The sequence below is a fragment of the Struthio camelus genome, chromosome 1 (genome assembly GCF_040807025.1).
Source record: "Struthio camelus isolate bStrCam1 chromosome 1, bStrCam1.hap1, whole genome shotgun sequence".
Classification (NCBI taxonomy): Eukaryota; Metazoa; Chordata; class Aves; order Struthioniformes; family Struthionidae; genus Struthio; species Struthio camelus.
The window spans coordinates 182,017,491-182,040,457 of record NC_090942.1 but is presented as its reverse complement, the minus strand read 5'-3'; the positions used below and the strand labels follow the sequence as shown (position 1 = coordinate 182,040,457).

Here is a 22,967-nt window from a genome sequence, read left to right as displayed (position 1 = left end):
CACGCTCCTTCCAATAAAAAACAAACCACCAAATCAAAATTGACTGGAACTAATACATATACATCAATCAAAATGTTGCCTTTTCAGTTAACTCTTCTACATCCTACATTCCATGCCTTGATTTCTATACTGTCCAGTTAACCTTCAGCACTGTCCAGTTAACCTTCAGCTAGGTTAGACATTTGTCTTCAAAAAATGCCAGTATAGTACACATTCTTGAACAAGAAAAGTTGTAACAACAAAGTATTTTACCATTCAGACTTTCTGCATCAGCAAGGGTATTTACATTGAAAAGCAGCAGGAGTGAAGTGCTCAAACTCTCTCATTGCCCCCATTATCACTCAAAGAAAGTACTTTATTTTATTTTATTTTACCTCTTTCCTCAGTTTATCTCCAAAGCCATCAGATCTATGGCACCTCAATAAATTATTCAGGCTCATACTACTCCCCGTCCTGCTCACATGTGGGATTTGCTGGCACACTTCCCCATTAATATCCACAGGTGTGTATAACCTACAGAAAATCATGAACGTTTGTACGTTAAATCCATAAGAAAATCCCTTGGCCAGCATTAATCACAAGAGCAGGCAGCTCCAGTTGTCCTATAAAGCACTCATGGAGCAGGCATGTTTTCCTTCCATCACTCGTACCGTTGTTTTATGCCTAACCCACGTTCTGATTTTATAAATTTCGATTCCCATCATCTCTGTTCTCCACACCAGTTGTTTATTATAGCTCAGGAGGGCTTCAATGCAAGACACCGGGGCTGTCACTTGTTCTAAATCCTCCTCCGCCTGCCACCCTCCCCTTCCATCCTCAATTCTCTTCCCGAACAGCTGCATCACAGCTGTCAGTGTGAATGGCAAGGATGTCCTTTACTGCTAAGACTATGCCTGTGGCACATGGAGTTCTTTCGAACAGCTAATTAGCAGGAGATAGGCCACGACAAGGTTTGATGCTGTCCATCAAGTTTGCTGCCAATGTCAACACCATCAGCTGAGCTGTCACGTTTCGTTCATTTAAGAGGGCTGGCAAAGCCCCTTTTTATGGCAAAGGAGAGATGGTGGAGTATGGGCTTTTGGGAGAAAGTAGAAGGTCAGTCTACGCTGTTGTGGCGTTCAGCAAAAAGTGTTTCGTTTCTGTTGCAACTCTTCCTACACACGTGATCCGTCTCTTCTGGCTGTGTCCTCCACTAGCAACTCAGAACCACGAGAGGAAAACAAGACAAAAAATTTAAAGGTGGGAAAGATTAATTTTTTTGTAAAAATAAAGGTTAATACTCATGTAACTAGTATTGTATTTGTGATTTGCATTTTTTTGAAACTATCCCCTAAAATCATTCTTCTACCTAAAAATCTTTTTTTAATAAACAACCATAAGCATAGGATTTTTTGTGCTTTTTTCCTTCTACAGCAAACGTACTATGTATACACTGAGATTACAAGCACTTATAATTAGCTGAAGTCAAACTCTAGGCAAAATCACCACCTTTGGACTGCAAGAGCATTTTTTTTCAAGAAGACGAAAGTATAGAAGGGAATAAGAAAGAAAAGTAAATCCCTAATTAGGTCACTCTAGACCAAAAGGTTCTGGAATGTCCATGAGAAGGTGCCATATTTATTTTCAGCAGTTTTCAGATCTCTGAACTCCAGCAGTCAGAGCTAAAGCCGAATATTTTCTATAACTGTGCATCTGAGCATGATAGCGGTGCACCAAAAAGGTGTAATCTGAGAACAATTAATATGCTAACTTTTAAAATACAGTGCAGTTTAGAACTGTAAAATAATTAAAGTTGAGAGGGAACTCTGAAGATCATCTAGTCCAACTTTCTCCTCAGAGTGGAGGCTAACTTCAACATAAGATCAAGTTGCTCGGGGCTTTGCCTGGTAAAGTTTTAGAAACCTCTAAGGATGAAGATTCTTACTTGTCAGTTTTATCTGCATGTGGTTGAGTACAAGAGGGCTCTTACACAGACTGCACCTGTGACATGCAGAGTTCTTTCAAACTCTCATTACCTGTAAAGTTCCTGCACTTCACAAAAGACAGGCAAGCTTGTTGTACAAGTGTACATAAGAAAGAGATACCTTTATCACAAACTTCTGAAGAAATCATAAGGCTATGGTTTCCAATCCAGCATCTGTTGAAAATCTCCCTAGAATACCAAAAGAATCAAACCCTTATTCCATTTAATCGTATAGCCTGTTCCAAAAATGTTTTGATTGCAGTCATTTTTAACTGTTTTTCCCCATTCATTTCTTAATTGCATTTTTATTTCAGAAAAAAAAATGAGGAGGCGGCAAATATCAGATTTAGCATTGGTTGCTACAGAACCCAATGGTTCTGATGAATAAGTTTCAAATTTATTTATTTTCTGTGTTTTTATTATTCACTTTTCATTCAATACTGTTTTATGAAGAAAGAGTAACTACCTTTATTTTCATTTGAATGATTTGTCCATCATAGTTTTGAATTAGCTTCTTAAGTGTATCCAACATACAGTATCCAACATACTACATAAGCACATAATTTGTAGCAAAGGAAAATATGACAGGTTTAAGCAGGACAAAATAATTATAAAATTATCAGAAGAAAGCAAATTTATATAAATACATGCATGCATCAGTGCTATCAATTAAAAATTGCTTTATTTTCATATGATTGTAATTGATCATTGAAAAAATTAACCTTACAGAATATTTTGTGTGGTGATTTGCTCACTGAAATATTATTAAAAAATAAATAAAAACAAATAGTTCATAGAAAGGTATCCCCTTCCCCCATTTCTCAGAAATATTTTGTTTTTGTATGGGTCTTCTACCTAAATTAGGCAATTTGGCTGGTGTATGCATTAATACTGTTTCCTGTTCCTGTTTTTTTTTTTTTTTTCCTTCTCTCTCTCTCTCTCTTTTTTTTTACTTAAATTAGAGGAAATAGCTACTTGAATAGAAGCAATTAAGTTTGATGCTTCTTTAACTGAGAGGTAATTGGAATGTGGTTATCATCCAGTTTCACAAAGGTACAGGCAAATACTTAATTTCCTCAAATTCTGAGTTACATTTCCAGATGAAATGTGGAAAATATGTTTTTCATTCCATCAAAATGTAAGCCCTGATTTTCATTTAAACTATCTTCAATTTCCTTATTTTCGAATATCTCTGACAGACATCTGCACCTAGGAATTTCATGCTTGCCCTTTCTGCCAAACTTATGAGGGTAAAGCTTGAAATTCGCACTCATTAAAACCTCTTTCCATCAATCCTTTAAACTTTGAGAACTTTGATTTCCATCTGACATTGATTTTTGGATTTTATCCCTACAAGGGAAGAAGTCTTATCAGAAAAACCCATACATTGCACACTGGATGACTTGGTAAAACTACTTCAGCTGAAGCAAAGACAGTGACAGGGAACAGCTACTTGCTGAAACAAAGCCTTGAGTAACTTCCAGTGGGATTTTAATAAATATCCCAGGATTTGGGAAAAGTGAAATATTTTACCTAATTCTGTTTTTCATCCTCTCCATTAAAAAAAAAAAAATTAAAATGGACAGTATAGAATTATTATATTATATTTTATCTTGTTTCGAAAGTTATCAAATAAATAGCCTCGTTTAAATCCTCTGTCAAAATCATTACTATATCATCAGTTGCATACATTGCTCAGTTGTTGCTTCTTTGTACTACCTCAGAAAACAAATGTAGTGCATACATTTCACCTCCCGGAAGAAAATTAACAATTCATAACTACAGAAATAGCAAAGAAACAACTACTTTACTTCTGTTTCAGCTGTCAGCTGAATTCAGTGAAATGTAAAATAAAATTCATCAATCTGTCTAAATGCTCAGCAGAAAACAAAAATAAGTTCCTTTTTTTTCTATATAACTACAGAATGAAAGTTTATAAAGATCCCTTGAATAAAAGATAAAATACAACTCCTGATCCATCAGGTACTTAAACCACAGATTGTATAGGAAAAAATATATGTATCTGTGGTATATAGACAATATGCTTGCCCTGATCTTTTATTTCTTCCTTACAATTGAAGGTCATATGATGGACTAAATAAACTCTTGGCCAGAGTGCAGTAGCACCATTCTTATGCATGCTATTTGATTAATTAAAAGTCCTTTGAGATTACTTAAATTCTATAGCCAAAATAAATAAAAGTTTTGCACTTATTTATTTATTCCTTTAGTGAAAAAAAGTACATAATTTGTTATGATGGAAAAAAGTAATCCATTTACACACCATATTCCTAAAGTCCCCTGAACTTTAAAAGTTCACTGAACTTTAAGTTCAGTGAAATGAAGTAGTAGAAGAACGACCACAACTGAACCAAGAGAGAAGTATTAGAAAACTAAAAATTTGCAAGAGTTTGGATAAAAAAAGAAGATGAAAAGTAAGGAAGGCTAAAGGAATTAAGGTCCTTTGTGAAGGGAGCAGGCGAAGAAGAGGAGGCTTTAGACACATCCATTAAAAAGCTGGGGGAGGGGAGAACGACACATAGAAATCTTAGATGAAGGGTGGAGTGGTTAGGGTGAATGCAATAGTAGTTATTTTCCCCCTATTTTCCAACAAGTTCTACACTGCACAGAAATTCCATTTGTTCCCAGATGCAAGCCAAACGACTTTCATTTTCCACCTGCTTTCGCAGACCATTAAGCCTCTTGAAAATCAGCATTATTCGGGAAATCTGCAATGATTTCTATTTTCAAATACTTTTGATTGGCTCAGTTACTACAGTGATGTGACCCCTAATTAACAGTACGTACTTAGATAAGGAATAGACAGCATGACTTTACAAAAAGATTTAAAGCACTTCTGGAGTTCACAGGATGAATTCTGAACCATTTTAATGTTGGATCTTTAATTTTATATTCTCTACGCTTGGACTGACTTGCCTCTCTATACCCCATTATGACAAACATTTTCATATACACTTAACCTTACACACAGCACTCTCTGATTATAATGATCTCTTTTTGGTTCTTCTGAATTGTGTCTGCTATTTCTTCCAATTGTAAGGAATTGGTTTAGTCACCTTCACCCAAAGAAAAAATCCTCTTTCATGGAAAGGTTAACAAAGCCTGTATCAAGGCTGAACAAAATTCTGACTTGATCCTATGGAAAATCAGATGCAAAAAATGCATCTACCATGGTCTTATCCTTTATGAAAAATGAGATACGCCAGTGTTCATCCCAAGCTGGAAGCATCTCATATATATCAATTTAGACACAGTCATTTACTTTGCTGGCAATATTGATGTGATTTTTTTTTTTTTCCAAATAAAATCTCTAGGTCTTGTTTCTAAACAGCAATTCAAAAAGGTGGAATTTAAAAGGAACTCCTAACTCACACGGGTGATAATTAATCATAATCATCAGATTCCTTGTTTATCAGACTGATATAAGTAACAAAGTTCATTTTTATTATAAATTTCATTCTGTTAAAAGTTTTTACAAAAGAGAAGATCAATACAATATTTTATTTCTATTTTAAAAAGAAAAGAGAAAGAAATCTCATCATGGCAGTACTTATTTTAAAATTAAAAAAAACAGTAATAAGCATTCACACTTCATTCTGAAGCATGATGTTTAAAGTGATGAGAAACTCATTATAAATAAAAGTGAAATGTTTAATCTGTAATTAATTTCTTGCTGTATGAAGGCGAGAAATTGTAAGGATACATGCACATTTTTTGAGCAGAGAAATTCTCTCTCAAGTTTTCACAGAGAAAGTGTGTGCATAGGGAGCCCTTCCTGTACAAATACTTCCATAAGATATGTATGCATAGGGGGAAAAAAAAGAAAAATAAAAGAAAAAAAATAACTGGAGTTAAGACAAGGAGAGGTCTTTTCCTTTGACTGAAATTTTAGATTCAAAGCTGTTCTGAGGGAGCCAACAAAACAAACTAAAGATTCATTGCTTCCCCAGCCTATTCTCCTCCTCCCAAATATCCTTTGACATTTTCTGATTAGGTCAGCAAAGTTAATCCTTTTTAAGGGGCGCCTGGGGCCTCATTCCTCTTGAACCGATTCCTCTGCAATTCAGATCAATTCTATAGAAAAATATTGAGCTGAAGGGATAATTGCTGAATTTTTAAAGACTATTTTAATGGTAGGATAAGCTTTTTTACAAATTTTCATCTTCATAATTTATTTATTTCACAGAACACACTTCAGTTTTCTGGGTATACACTAAGATTTTAATTTTTGCTAGAAATTGTAAACTGCTGAGCATTTAACATGGTTACTTATAGCAATTAAACACAAAATAACAACAACACATTTTGTGTTTTTCATCAACCACTGATATTTTATCATAACTTATCAAAACTTCTCTTCTTGCCTTAGACTAACATACCCGTAGAAACAGAAGTGTGTCTAAAGGAATAAAGGAATCAGAGAAATTTCTATATACGTGCCATAGTTGCATAACCAAATAGTTGGGATGAGCCAAAGAAACATTCAGCTACATCCTGTAGCCTAATAATTTGTTCTAGGAAAAAGAAAAAGAAAAAGAAAAAAAAACCAGACATGTCTACCACTGGACTGCAGCATACGATCAACTTGAGAAATCAGTGTTCGGACTGTTGTTTTATTCTTCCTCCAACACGGAATGAAAACAAATAAACTAAAAGGAATCCCCCAAAACAAGAAAAAAACAGACAAGAATAGGCTGGTTCCTCCCATTTCTGCTCCTTACACTCCTACAATTGCAGTGATCAACGGAAAAACCCTATCCCAATCTTAATTTACAGGCCAGGATCTTCTCCACTGGGATCGGTCTAAGAGGTACTTTATTTTTCACCCTATTCCAAGAGGCACTGCATTTTTCACCCTATTCCATAGCTGCTGATATCACCGCGAGGACCTATATAGTCTGTATAGCATCTAGTTAAGCATTCCTACAAACTGTGCATTTCTGGACACGTACAGATAGATGAAATCCAGCAGATTCAGTTAGCTCAGGGGAGTCAGAGGGTATATGCCAAAGCTCTGCTTTGCAGTGGAATTGTTCATCTGCAGATTTCCAGCCTTTCATACCTGAATGCCTGCCACGGACCAAAAAAGTTGCATAACGCAAAACAGACTACTGTGTTAAAAACACAGACAGAAAACTGTAGTATGTTAAAATATGCTTACAAGCATCAATAACTGGGAATTCTAATTATTAAACTAAGTTTTAAGGTACTCTTAATTAAAATTAAAAGAAATGTGAAAACGAGGAGTTAAATTCATCCAACCCTGCGTATCTTCTAAAATCCCCTACCAGTTGACATAGAGTCTCTCCACGGTTGGACAACGGTAAGTGTATTACACTGAAGCTATTGCCATGCTACATTTGAAACTTAGAAGTTTGTCACAACAATTAAAAGTTGAAGAAGGCATAGATAACTATGGCCTGGTTTTCTCACCTATATAGATTAAGTAATTCAGTAAGTACTGTCATAAGAAAAATAGGTTGAGCAGAGATAACATAGTACTGTGCTAAATAAATAAACTCTGATTTAGAAAGATTGGAAAGCACTTATAATTCAAAGACCCTGGAATCAAATGAGGTGAGAACACTAGAAAAAGACAATCTAATAACATAACCAAATGATGACTGAGTTCGATACTACTAGTAAATCTGCTAATGTTGGCAGGTCTTGTGAAGACCTATGATGCATGTACAAATAAACTATCCTTTCTACATACACATTCAAATTACTGTGCAAATGAGGACTATCCCTCTCATGACATGTACCATGAGTCCAATGTGCCTATGACGCATTGTTGACCATGTAATATGGAGCTGACCTGGCCATGCTCAGTGGTCATCTTTCAGAGAGATCTGGAAATCAGATTACTGAATAAAATAGAAATAAAATAGAAAAGGAGTAAGCTACTTTCAGAAGAGGTTTTCCACTATGGAATCTGACCTGAGTTGCCAAGTTTAATCAGTACTTTGAACTGCTTGACTGAAAAGCGGTATTTCTGGAGCATATTTTTAGGACCCTGTTACCTCATGGCATTAATGTAAAAATATTTTTCACTTATTTAGTTTTATATAACCAGTATTAATAAATTAATAGTGTAGAGAAAATGTCATGAAAAAAACAGACAGTTTAAAATGGCAACACACTTAATGAGGAAACAGCAACATAAAAGAGAACCCTCCAAGTGATCAAGGAGAAAGTCACTGACACAAATATGAAGACTCCCTAGAAACATACCCCATAATGTCTTTTTCTAGTCTTTTGCAAATTAGAAATTATCACTTAGGGACTGCAAGCACAGTTGTGAGAAGAATACTGTCAACTTTGCTAGACTGAGTTGCACTGAATTAGATTGCCAAATGATGGTGAAAAACCAGTCAGCTACTTATAGCTCGAGGTGATTACCAACAACGAATTCACTGCAGAAAAAATATATCAAAAGCTCCAAATCAAGCCACAGAAATTGCTGCAAGTCCATTTAAGCATAAATAGCCCGATAATGTTACATAGCAAAGCTGAATAGATATAAAAACTCAGATCCAGACTGTGGATCTCTGTGTTAGACTGCTTCCTAATCCTGAATGATTATATACAGACAATACCCAAAGTTTTCACTGTTAGTTATCTAAGAAATTATACCGTTTTTAAAATACTTGGGCTAAGTTACTGTATACACTGCTATACTTTAAGATTTGTAATCTAATGCAAAATGTGATTAATTCCCAAGTGAGTAAACTCAGTAAGAATACGTCAATTTAAGTGCCTCACGTTTCTACACTGCTGGGAAGTCGAGGCCTTGGTCTCAATCTTAAGGCTATCAACATATCATGACCCATTTATATCAATTATTGATTCCTATTCAGATGGCAGCAGTCTTTAAACACACAAACAGGACAAATTTCAAAAAGATGAGAGGTAATATGTTGTTGGGTTATGGGCTGTTACAGTAAACAGGGCACAAGGCCCAGAAGAAAGCCTCAGTCTTTGACCCTTTAGTGGTCCAGCACTGAGGAGAACAGTTTTAGATTTCACAACCTCCCCACCAACTTGGGGCAATTTGTAAGGCATTCTTATTGTCAGCTAACAACTGCAGTGAAGACTTTGGAGACAGAAAGAGCAGATACCATACAAGTCCTTTCTCATTCATTCTTCTTTGCCAGACTCAAGATTCTATTTCTAAAATAGGACTTTGATCACCAGTCTGCCTAATTAATTATTAGTCTTCATGAGCAGTACCTGCATTTTGCAGCATTTTCCTTGTGAAATGGAATATTTAACACCTGTGCCATAAACTGAGAATAATCAATAATGACAAATATGCTAGAAAAGGATTCACTAACTTCAGCGTGGTATTGCTTTGCATTAAGGTTACCCAATAGGACCTTTAGGTTTTACTCTCTTTCCAGCAAATAGTGCACTTTTCCAGCAGTACTGTATAACTCTAAACGTCCTATAATGCAACCTCCTTCTGAAATGCTGCTTCTTTTCCATCTTGTGAGAGAGACAGAATGAAATCGGAGACCTCGATAGTACAAGCAAGTATGCTTCCTGTTATAACTGCTCATTTTCCTGAAGAGTATGTAATTTCTCTGAAAGATATGCTAAATTACAACAAACAGTATATCTGAAAAGTCACAATAAAATATGGATTTTAAAAAACCCATTAGATAGTGCTTAGAACTTGTCAGATCCCACACAATTCTTTCACTCATCCAATGATGCATGATATTCAGCACATAACGTACTTAAGCTTTTTGTTTGCAGAAGGGGGACATTTTTTTCTCCCGTTCTCCTGACCTTTATTCTTATTATCAAATATTCTCTTCAATTTCACTGAATTATGCAAAACTACCCCTGTGAGCAATGTCAAAAGGATGTATCTGTCTTTTTGGAGTAAGATATTTGACACCTTTTATCTAGTCAGCTTCTGTTTCCAAACTACGTAAAAAAGAAATATTAGATTCAAAACCAGTGCAAAACCAGGTAAAAAATATGGCTGTGTGTTTTGTATTTCAGTTAGATCTTATATCTAGCAAAATACATGGAACAGTTTCTCTGAGCCAGTTTCAGAGATTTCTGTATTCCGTACCAGAACTGAGCACTTGAGGGGCAGGGAGGTGCTGATATTGATTCAAATAAAAAATAATATACCATGAATTTGATTGTACTTAATGATCCTTGTTACTACTTTTCTGCAATGTTTTACCCAACTTTAAAATATCATTCTTATTTTAAAATTACTAATTAGGTTCCTTATAAAAAACGCATTCGACTCAAGAGGGTGTTTATTTCATTTTAGTTATGTAATGCCTGTCTTTAGTGATTGGCAAAAGCTATTCCAAACGCTATATTGAATATTTCAGGGACAATCTGTACTACCTGCATAGCATTACCTCATCTCACTAGCTTTTACAGCAGCTACATGTTATCATCTATTGCGATTTTTGGACGTAATTTCCTGTGAATGACAGGAACTGATAACAGTTCAAGTCATGAAACTAAGAAAGATATTCACTTACTTTTTATAATATTGAAAATTTTACTACAACACCACAAATAATTGAATATTTTTGTTTAAAAAGCACTTCAGTGCCACTACCCTGCTGGAAAGCAATAGCAGTGCGTGCCCTTATTCCATTGCTCCACCTACCTTTCCTACAAGATCAACAGTATTCACAAAAGATCAATAGAACCATTACAAAATGTGTTTGCTATAATTAAAGAGGCATGAGTCATACAGTTATGCTGCAGGATGCATTAACATACTAACAGACATCAGTACTGAGCACTGTGTCAGCTACACCAGTTATTCCTTACTAAGCCATGTTTTATTTATTCATTCACTTCAAGTGCCACCAATTTGCACTCTCTCATTAAGAACCCCATGCTCTAAATTTAAATGCCCTAAAGGAAATCTTTTGGCAAGGAAATAGAGTTAAAAGAACATGGTGGTGGTGGGGTTGTGGGGAGGATAGATAAGAACTGCAGCCCAAATTAAAATAAAGTGTTTTGTGGAAGGAGGAGGGAAATCATACAATCTTTTATGCGTACATATAAATTTACACCTGAGAAGGATTTTACTGCTATTAATAACCAATTTAGTCCTGTCAAGCACATAACTGATTTCTTAAATCTTTGTAGGGTTGAAATATTAGCATACAAAACTGTGATTTCCATTTTGCTTATTCGATAATTTTTAACAGTAACAATTCTTACAAAGTTCTCAAATTATGTGTTTATCTGAAGAAGGATACAATCTCTTATTCATTATGTCTGATGCACATTCAGTCAAGTTTGGTTCACGTTAAATGTTCTTGGAACACATCCCAAACAATGTGATTAAGCACACAATTACTCAGACAAAGACTGAAGTATACCACAACAGGCTGCTGGACTATAACAGCAAATAAATAAATAGATGTGAACATAAGCTATCTTATATCATTGCAAATATCATTGCATAATAATTGCCAAAGAAGCAGAAGATTGCAAAGTCCTAATTTCTTTTTAGTTACATATATTAGCAGTGCTAAGTATCGGCACATATGGTCTGTAGAATATTGTAATATTTAGAATTGGTATCATTGACTTCCAAATAAGAGAGAGATTAAATGTGCAGGTATACTTCTACACATTCTTAAGGTTCTGAGATTATTATTAGGTAGAAAGCAAAAAAAAAAAATTATTTTAAGTATATAGAACACAATTATGATTTTTTTCTTGCAAGCACGTAGAACACAACTATGATTTGAGAAAGCCATCAGAAGTTCTTCTACTGAATGTTCATCTCCATGTCTATCCAAGCCCAACAGAAATTGCAATTTTCAAGTACTATGAGGTTTATAGAAGAGAACAAAGAGTGTTTCTAAACAGTAAACTTGCTTTTTTCCTGTAGTAGCATATTTGTTATGTGACAGTCTAGAAGGATACTTAATGAGAAAGCCATCAGAAGTTCTTCTACTGAATGTTCATCTCCATGTCTATCCAAGCCCAACAGAAATTGCAATTTTCAAGTACTATGAGGTTTATAGAAGAGAACAAAGAGTGTTTCTAAACAGTAAACTTGCTTTTTTCCTGTAGTAGCATATTTGTTATGAGACAGTCTAAAAGGATACTTAACACTGTCAAAATCAGTATTCAAGTATTTATTAAAGCTGGAAGGGCAGTTCCAAAGAGTAGATATTTTGATACAAATAGGATAATAGCACAGAAAGATACCGAATGTCTTCCTCATGCTCAAACCTATCAACCTTACAATTATATCAGTCACCATAAAAACCTTATTTATTCTACTATACAAAATGACTAGGGTTTTTTAAATGATGCATTAGCAAAGTATATTTAAAACAAAGCAGTATATCTGTTTGATGTGAAAGAATTTGAAAGAATTTAGCAGTATAGTAAAGTGAATTCAAACAACCAAACGTCAGTCAAAGTAATAGGTTTTTCTTTTAGGCCTAGAGTCGTTCTACCAGCAGAATCTCATTCCAAATAAATACATGTATAATGTGGCAATATTGAACAATGAAATATTGTACAATATTATATAGTTGTACAATAGTGTATCGCTCCAGTGCAAAAAGGCAATTTACAAGAGGTGGAAGCAGGGGCAAGTTACAACAGAGTAATTTAGAAACACTGCTAAGGCATGTGGGGATGGTGTTAGAAAAGCAAAAGCTTCAGTCTAGAACTGACACTTGCAAAGGACATAAAAGGCAACAAGAAGAGCTTTTACAGCTACAGTAGGAGTAAAATCCTGAACAAGGAAAATGTGGGACTGTTGCTTCATGGTGCAGGTGTTTTAGTGACAGTGGACACACAAAAGGCTGTAGGACTGGGGCTTGTTCAGCCTGAAGAAAAGACAGGTTGCGGGGTGGGGGGCTAACAGCAGTCCCCCAGTACCTACAGAGAGTTTATCGAGACAGTGGAGCCAGGCTCTTCCCAGCAGCGCATGGTGCGAGGCTAAGAAACAACAGTAATCCATTAAAACAATAAAGGTTCAGAGGAGATATAAGGAAAGCCTTTTTCCTAATTAAGAATAGACAAGCGCTGGAACAGCTTGCCCAGAGAGGTTGTGCAATCTCCATCCTTGGAGGTTTTCAAAACCCTGAGCAGCCTGGTCTGACCTCAGGGTCGACTCTACTTTCAGTACAAGGTTGGACTAGAGATCTCCTGAGATCCCTGCCATCCTGAATGACTCTATGGTTCTATTACTCTATAATTTCTCTTTCTTTAGGAAAATATGGAGAAGGATTTCCTTCAGATTTTCATTCTGAATACACATCACTATAAGAATAATTCAGTTATTTTATCTCTGAAATTCTGATAGTAAATTTGAATTGAAAGATAAAAACATTGAAAATTTATATCATTTTTTTCCATTGTATTTTGTATCCCAAATGGGCATGTTTAGAACACCCAGATCTTTGGCTTATGATCTTAATCAAGCATACTTAAAAATATCAGAGAAAATGACTCTTAAAATCAGATTTATTTTCATGTCTTATTTTACAGTAAATAAGAAAGAAAGAAAAGAAAGAGAAAAAAGTTAGTATTGCTTGATAATATTTAAATTAGACTTGACTCAAGTTTCTTAACACTATATTTACTACATATGTAACAGCCATCATACTATGGAAATATGAAATAAAAAACTAAGTTACACATTGAAAATAATCTAGCAAAGGTTTACAAATAATACATTAAATAAACCGTTATGATGGAGCTGTTGGTAATTTAACTAAGAATTGAAGAATAACCCTTTTTGAAAGTAACCCAGCAGGTTCCTAGTAAATGATCTGTAATATACAAGCTAGACAAGTTCTGCTGAAACCCAAGAAAATATTAAGTGTGCCAAGGAAACACTGCAGAGAAAGAGGTGAATAGAAAAATGGTAAGCAACATTGCACTTACAAAAGCTAATCCTTTATTTCAAAGTTCAACTGCAAAGATCATTCACATTCAATTATTATCCATCTCTCCATCTTACTATGTCCATACTGGATGCAATTTCAAGTCATTACTCACAAAGCAGAAAGAATACAGAAATGCTTTGGTGTGAATCCTGTACTTATTATTCTCAGGTTTAAACGGTTCACGACCATTATATTTAAATTTTATTCCCCTGTTCTGACTAAGTAGCTACTTCCTTATTTGCTCCCCACAAACAGCTATTGTCTTGCCAAAAATTCATTTCATACAAGGAAAATGTTCTGAAAGGTTTTAAATTACAAAAAGATAACATGCTGGGTTGGTTCTACAGATCTATGTTACAGGCCACTGTGATTTCTTGACTACACCTTAACAATATGTTTTAAATAAATTGAGACAAGAAAGGTAGGCATTTGTAACTTTACAACCAGCTGAATACAAATGCCATTTTGGTCCAAAAACTGCCTAAGGAAGAATACATCAGGTACTTTCATTAATAGCTAAAGGAATTCATCTCATTTGCTGCTAAGTAGAATGATGCTACTAAAGAATTGAAGCATTGTATGTATGATGCACATGCAGCTCGTATTATGCAATTTTATGCACTCTTCCTCACACTGAAGAATTAACCCCCTTTACAGTTTAATCTGGAATTTGACCTTGCCACAATGCTAATAAAAACTTTCTGTGCAGTAGCACAGTATATTTCAACAGAAATTTATTTCTGAAATAGATGAAGTACAACAGTGTAGTACTGGTATCTGAGTAAAATAAGTGCTTGCCTGTCTAAATACTAAAAATCTTTGTATTTTAGTTCAGAGTTCAAATGTATTTATAGTTCTCAAACTGCAACATAATTTCAATAGAAGATCCCTTAGTATGCACTTGTCACAATCCACCCAGCAGCAAGGACATTTCAACAGCTCTTATACATGTGATTGGACATGTAATCAAACAGTTGAAACTACAGTTTTTCTTCAAATATATCTAGAAATTTATAGGAATGCAAAACAAACACTTATTTTAGTAGATTTTTATAATGTGTCAGAGTCTTAAAATTAAGGACGTTCAGAGCACAATAAAATGAAGCTGTTAATTAAATGCACACATGTGCACAGCCACACAAATGATCGTTTTAGATTGCAGACAAAAAGCGCTTTCTTTAATGTGGACTGTGGGACAATGAATCTGATAAGATCAGAATAAAGGATGACATTTGGAAATAAGATGATTCACAAACCTGGGAAATAATTTAATATAACTATACCTCAAGTGATAAAAATTGTCATTCTATACTATCTTAAATTTTCTTCTTTGCTGACTTGGAGGAACATACAATTACAAGCAAGCTTTTGGGGGAAAAAGGTACTAAATATAAAGACATACATCCAGTTTGACTGTAAAGAAGCTAAGGTTTTTAATAAGATCACTGTTCGTTCCTCATTTGTCAGTCTACACAAGAGTCTAGCCAGCTCCAAAATTTAAAAATCTATGAAGCCCTACAAGGTACCACAGCTAGGTTCCGTCCCCTCAAGAACAAACACAAATCTGTCTTTAAGATGGGGAAAAAAATGCTACAGTAACCTACAACTGACATTCATTCTGTATCTGTACAGGACACAATTTTACTTTTCCCATTCATCTACTGAAAGAAAAGTCAAATTCATCAGGTTTGTTGATAGCCTTAGAGATTTCCGTTCAATATCATTAACGATCTGACAATCACCAAAAGCAAATAAAAGAGTGACAAGACACAAAAGCAAAGGTATTACCTAAAATACCAGTTATTCCTTAGATAAAACTGAATGGCGTCTGACTCCCAAGTATGAAGCCCCTACTCTACTAAAATTGAAGTATCAGAACGCACCTGAAGAAAGACAAATAATAATTCTTTTGAAGAGAGGGAGAGGAAAAAAAAACTACTCTTTCTGTTTGATTCTACTTATGAACCCTACGATCGAAGAGAAATAAGGAAGTTATATACTGGATACACCTTTCACTGTGAACAACCAGAACCAAGAACTGAAGCAGTGTCACCTAACACAAAACTCCCCCTTACACTCCCATTGACCATGAGGGGGAGTTTGGTGTGAGGAATGAATGCAGAATCATGTCCTCAGGCTTTACTCACCTTTTATTTGGAGCTGCAGTGTAATTGTAACCGACACAAAAAAAGGCCAAAAACCTGCTCCTGCAGCAATGCTTTGACTGTAGAGCTTCTTATTCATGCTCTTCAAAATCATATTAATACCAGTGTACTTTCAAAGGTAGGTTGAAATCTTCCTTCAATTTTACCATTCACAGGGTCCTCCCACCTGACCCCGTTCAGTTCTTTTTTAAAAGGAGCATTAATGGCTGAACTATGTCTTTGATGCTGCCACCTTTTTTTTTTTTTTCTAGCAGTATAGAATTGCTAAAGTTTCAGGGGCTGCTTTGAGAGTCTTTTTGTAGTCGGGAGCTCAATAATTCCTGCATTTAGGCAGCAGGAGGATCAAACCACAGCGATCTTTAAGGTAAAATCCTTACCTTGATACAGGTACAGGCTAACTCTAGCCACGAACCCATAATAAACTGCAATACTTAGCCTTTTCATCTAATTCTTCTATGAAAGTTTGATACCTCTTAAAGAGCATATCCTAAATATATGTGAGCCACATTGCTTTTCATATTCACTGAAAACTAACCTTATAAGCTTAGACAGGGCAATCTCTGAATGCAAGATGTATTGTATAAGGAGGAATCTATAAACTCAGCCACAGTGGGGCAAAAAAAAAAAAAAAAACCCTCTTTGAAAACCTTTCTTTGTTTTAGGCACAAAACCTGCACAACCTCTGCACAGCAATTTTAGAGTTTATTCTTTAAACCCAAGGTCATGTAGCCATAGCAGCTAGTTCATGCTCAGAGGGGAGGTAATCATCCTCTGTTCTTCTCAGCAAGCGCTCTTTGCTGAGGTCAAAGGAATGGGGCAATGTAACACTGGAATCCATTACAAATTAGCATAATGTCACCACCTCTCTCTGTGACATTTAAAATGAGCGCAGATGAAGGACAGCATGGAAAACAATGCAATTACAAGTATGTGGATCCAACGGTAGTTCCGGGAACTAGCAAAGAACTGGTGTTGCATGCAATGAATCCTTTAACAGATTCGAGCATTCATTATGTTGACTTATTTCTCTGCTACCGTTAGCTTTTGTTAAACAAAAAATAAACAAGAAAAACACACACACACACGCACACACAAATTCCACTCAGATACTGGCTTCTGAAGGCAGAAAACCTTAACAAAACAACACAAGCTTTCATCACATATAAATGGAGAAAGAAAAAATGCACATAAAGGTGAGAAGAACACCGTCTCAGCACTACAATGTAGCACTGCTGTGAGCCAATCTGTGAAGACGAGATCTCTCTCTGCCTCTCCTCTGAAGTCTAATCAGATTTTAACCCCTCAAAATTCATGAAAAAGGCACAAAATGTAAAGCAATGCAAAAGAAACATACAAAATCAAAAAAAAGAAAAAAAAAAAGAAAGCTATCTGGTGTTATAGTGTCCACTGGTAAGCTTACTAAATTCTTTAATCAGTCATGCTCAGATACTATGAGCAAGGTACATAGTACAGTTATTTAGATAGCAGAACAGACAGGAAAGCAAATTAGTTTCTTTTCAATAAAAACAAGCAAACTCTATTTCCTCCTACATACACTAAGAATTCTGAAGAAAGTGGAAGGAGATAAAATTTCAGTGTCAAATTATTCGGGAAACATTTTTAATTTTATATCTTTTCTAAAACATGATAGCTAATTAGTTATTTGATTATCATAATCAGAAACACTAATCATTGCAGTCTTGATGAAAATTCAGTGATTATCCCTAGAGGGTCACAGTCCAGTAAATGTGTTGACAGGCTATTTGTTATTATAATGGCAATGCATCATGACAATACATAGCAGAAAACAAAGGACATATACAGATTAATACTATCCATGATACTTCAACACAAGAGAATATCTAATGTGACCTCCAGGTCAAATTATGTGATTCCTACTCAAGTAAAATTTCTTACAACAATTTACAACAGTGCATTTAGAAGATTGTAGGCTCCTTGCGAAAGAAAATGAGAAAACCATTAAAATAAGCAGTAGCCAGTGCCAAGCCACATCAGGATTTAGTTTTAAAATCTCTCTTGAGAATGACCATGCAGTTAACTGAAAAGTTAGAGAAAACTTGTTTCATTGTTTAGAAGTAAAATCAAAATAGTGCAACTACAAACAAAATACATAAAGTGGCATCTCTCCCTTTCGTAACATTTTTTCTCTAAATTCTTCAAACATCTAAAAATGTATTTATTTTATATAAAAATTAATATTATACATTTTTATCTTTATATTAAAGTAACCTCCCTGTAAAACATATTTAGCAGTACCAGACCTTTTCCTCTAAAAATTGCATCAGAAAATTGACTTTAGCTAAACTACCTCTCCCCAAGAAGTTGAAGTTTTGTCAACTTACTAGAAGATTTATTTTTAAGCCCATTCCTTCATTCTGCAATTTCTTATTTCAACTTTCAATTTAACATGCTGAGAGTGGAACTGTTCAGAGATGAAATACTCATGGATTTGCTTTAAAATGCTAGATTACTATTATCTGTTCCGTGAGTTGGAACCCTTCTCTATCCTTCTCATTTATGCCTTTTTATTTTTATTATTTTCAGCAGGTAATATTAAATGTCACCCAAGCTCTACAAAAATACCAGTGCTATTACTTTTTCTTTTTTCCTCCTTCCCCTTCAAGGCTAACAGCTGCCAGAATTGTGGCTGTCAAAACTGGCAGCTAGGAACTTTTCCCATACTTGCCAAAGAGCTGATTGGAGATATGCAAATACAGTTCTCCAAAAATTGTCCACGGGGTCCCAAGAGGCACAACTGAGGTTAGATACTTCCTTTGCAACTCTGTGAAACCACTACATAAGCCTTCGAACTCCCAGAAATAGAAAGCAAGAATTCAAGACAAAGAGATGTCATTTTAGCAACGACTTCATAGAATAGCTGTCTATCACTCTACAGTATAAATGCATATGGCTTCCATTGTCAAAGTATCCAAGCAGTCTCAATTTTTCATACATATGAACATGACTACCAAATGTAGAAAAATTCTTACTGCATTTTAAGTTTAAGAAACTGAGGCACACAAACACAAAATAAACCTGGCAAAATAAACATAAATTTCATAGAATCATATTAATGAATGTGGAATGAGAGCTCTAAAGAACATCTACTTCAAATCCCTAAAATGAGGAAAAGTAATTATACTCAAGTTATTTGATAGGCATTTGGCAAACCTGTAGAAGCCTCCAAGAAAGAGAATAACTGTGGTTACCTAATTCCAGTATTTCACTGCATTAAGGGTTTTTTTTTTTTGTCCTTTTCCCCTAATTTTTAACCTAAATCTGTAAACTAACCCAATTTGTTCTTTTCTTTTGTTCAGTGGCCATGAAAAACAATTGATCACTGTCCTGTTTACTACTTAACAGAAGCCTCATATTTTCCTCTGAGTCTTCTGTTGCCTAGATTAAACAAAACAAATTCTATCAACCTTTCCTTATAGGTCATGTTTTCTAAACATGAGTCAGTTAAGACAATAAGACATCAGTCTTATTGTTCTCTTTTTGGACTTTCTCTGGTTTGCTCACAAATTCCTTTAAATCATGATGATAAAACTAAACAATATACTGGATACAGCCTCAAAAGCACTACCAGAGTTAAATAATTATTTTCCATGTGGCTTATGTTTCATACATAACAAGTCCCCACAATAAGCCCCCACTCCCTGAAATTTGTCCCAAACCTTTGATATTATCTGCAAGTTTTACAAGGATGCACTAGTCTATCATCAAAACTATTAATGAAAACACTGAACAGAATAATCTGTCCGAGGCAGACACATGCCAGACTCCCATTGGCATGCCCTCCTAATTTGAAGGGAGGTCAACAGTAACTAATTGATTCTATTACTTCCTGTACTTCATATGATACTGATTAAATTGAATACAAGGTAGTCTACAGGAATGTCGTGTAGGACTGTATGAAAGAGCATACTAAACTCAAGGTGTGTCACATCTACAGATTTCTATAGATCAGTTAACCTGTCGCTATTGACAAAAGCATTCTACAGTTACATTCACATCTTGAAGGCATTAATACTTTGCTCTAGACTGTTTCCAAGCATTCACATCAGACTGACTATGGTTCTCAGACTATGGGACCTTATGACTAAGGTTCTCCTTTTTTCTTATGTTGAAGTCCAAGAACGTATTTACATTGCTCTAGTTGCTTCCCCACAACCACTTATGTTTTTGTTGTTGTTGCTTTTTTTTTTTTCTTTTCCTAGGTCAGGCATATTTCAGTTTTCACTTTTTACTTTTCTATTTTACCTTTATTTCCATGTTATTTCTTTAAAACTGTCCTTAGTTATGTACTTCTTTCTTCAATTTTTGTATGATTTCTTTCTGGTTCTCAGGTTGTGAAAGACCTCCTGATGCAGTCATAGTGGCATTTCACAGTGTTTTCTCTCCCTCCCACTCCTCAAAAGAGTTTGCAGCTGTGCTTCTACCATAGTTCTGTATGCCTTAGATGATCTTCCCTGAGGAGTCTAATTATATTTTCCCTACATTTGTCAGGGTCCATTATCCTCATTCTACTTTTCCTGCACCTTCCTTCCTGTGAGGAAGAGCAAGAGGTAGGTTCCAAGGGAGATTCTCAAAATTTCTAAAATACTATTTATCACAGCTGAAAAATTTCCACTTGTTTAAAAACATTTAAATTTGAAGTCTTAGGGAGCTGCACAAGGTCACAAAGGAAAAATGTGGGGCTGAGAGAGATACTTAGATCTTCAGAATACCAAGACAGTACCCTACACATTATATTACATCTCTTTTTCTTGCTGTTTGTTGTCTGTTTGTGGTTTTGGGGGTGGGGGGTCATGGGGCCATTGTTCGGGGGCTAAGAAGTTTGCAAGACAACTTTTGCATTTATTCAACGAACCTTACGCGTCTCTCTGAATAATTTGCTCCCCTTTTGTAATGACGGTCTCTGACCATCGAAAACATGATTAGCATAAATATCAGTACAGTACTTTCTAGAGGGCAAAACATTTGATAACTAAGTATCGTTAGCATTCTGCTCTGTGATCACCACCCTGAGCAAGCTTCACTTGCAACTTGAATTCTGGTGTCTTGGGATCCACAGGTTTTAATATTTGCTAGGAACTGGCAAAAACGTGACATTATGTTCCTTAAAACTACGGAGAGCAGGTATGTGGGAACAAGATGAATACTAATAAAATGGGATTCCAGAAGACTGACTTAGGTGCCAGATAAATTTTGGAGAAGAGTTAACATGCCACCACAATATGAAAAGCAATCTTTTAAAGGAAAATGACAGAAAAGTATAAGTGTAAAAGGAACCTTAGATTATTATAAAACATATCATGTGTCTGATAAGCTGCAATTTCAGTTTGCTGCAATTTACATCTTGTTAGCTTCTTCATAGTAACTACTCGTAAGCATGTTCTTACTTCTTTGCAAATGGAACGGGGTAAACACGTCTGGTGGGGTCACTGCATGCTCAGGTGAGCGTTAGCACACAGTAGCTGACATTTGGCAAACCTAAACCTTGGAGCATGTCACAAAAAATGTTTGTGCAGAGATCATCAAAAACAGGTCTCATCAATCCCCAGTATTACTGGTTGGACAGCCTGAAAATACTTTGCCTAAAACATTAATTCCCTCGAAATTTCAACAACATTTACATTGTATTTTGTACCTGTCTAAACAAGTCTGGAGTGATGAATTTTGCTGTCTAACAGAGGTGGTTTACCTCAGCAAATAATTTCTCACATTAATAACCTTCCTTACAGGAGTTGAGTGACCTTGTATAAACATATTCGCTCATGCTATCAGAAATTAAAACATGGAGCATGATTTGACAATCCATCATTTTCCTTCCTACAAAATAATAGAAAGAAGGTGCAAATCCCAAATGTGTAACATAAATTATGCATGTTCTCCATATAGCATAAATTCTGAGAACATATGCATTTCTGTAGTTTCTAATTGGGCTTTTTACATATAAGGTATCTCCCATTGGGAAGTAGTTAAAAATAAAGTAAAAAAAATCCCTCCACCTTCACCACCACCCACCAAGAAACACAGAATAAACCCACAAAGATGGCACCACTTTACAAAACAGAAGAGCTTTTTTAAACTTTTCCTTTAAAGTATAGGAATTGGGTCATATGAGAGGTATGATGCCTTTAGTAAAGATGGGCCTCAACAGTCTGTAAATGTAGCAAAGATCTTGTTACAATACAAAGTCCTATGATAAGGCTGAAAGGCAGCACATATTACTATGAAGTGAGATGGTTTTAATGGTTTGATATGTTCGAGAGTTTGAACATAATCCTAAATATTTGTTGGGAATAGACTCACTTCAATGGGAGAGCAAGAACAAAGTATCGAGTTCCTACAGCCTACATACTACTTAACAATACCTCAAAGCTACTTTGTACCAGCCGTGCCTGTATCTGCTCAAAGACATTAACCCAAATGTTTAAAGTGCTAGTGAGCAGAAAATCAAGTTTCTGAAAATAATTCCAATATTGAAAATAAAGGCCCATGCACAGCATTAAGCATGAAAGGTGTCCTACTAATGTCAGTCAATACTAGCAGGATCATGTAGCTCACCACAGGTGAAAAAATGAAGACATTATTTATTTTTTATGAGCATAGTTAAAAAGAAAACTGCTGAAAAAACTCTCCCAAAAGATTAATGAAGTTAAAAAAAAGCTGCAATTTGAATAGTCTTTTATGCTATTGAGATCAAATCACTACTCTTGATCTTAACAAATGTTCCTATCATAAGCTTGCTTTTAAATTTAGGATAGCACAATAGCAATAGCTTTCAATTTCAAGTAATCAAAAATATAATTTGAAATCTAGTATTTAATTCATGCTGGTTATCGAAATATATGTTTGTAAACATAATCAAGTCCTTCC

General features: G+C 35.2%; 1 protein-coding gene across 7 annotated transcripts in view; it reads right to left on the bottom strand.

Moving 5' to 3' along the window:
* Window positions 1-22,967, bottom strand: part of PCDH9 (protocadherin 9) — a 693,331-nt gene that overhangs the window by 428,377 nt on the left and 241,987 nt on the right. The window contains exon 3 of one of the 7 annotated variants that reach the window (XM_068929682.1): window positions 2,097-2,152. The exons of the other annotated variants lie outside the window; for them this stretch is intronic. Coding sequence (XP_068785783.1) covers window positions 2,117-2,152 — 36 coding nt within the window. The 3' untranslated portion in view covers window positions 2,097-2,116. Of the gene's footprint in view, window positions 1-2,096; window positions 2,153-22,967 lie in introns of those variants that run through there. 7 annotated transcript variants of the gene reach the window in all.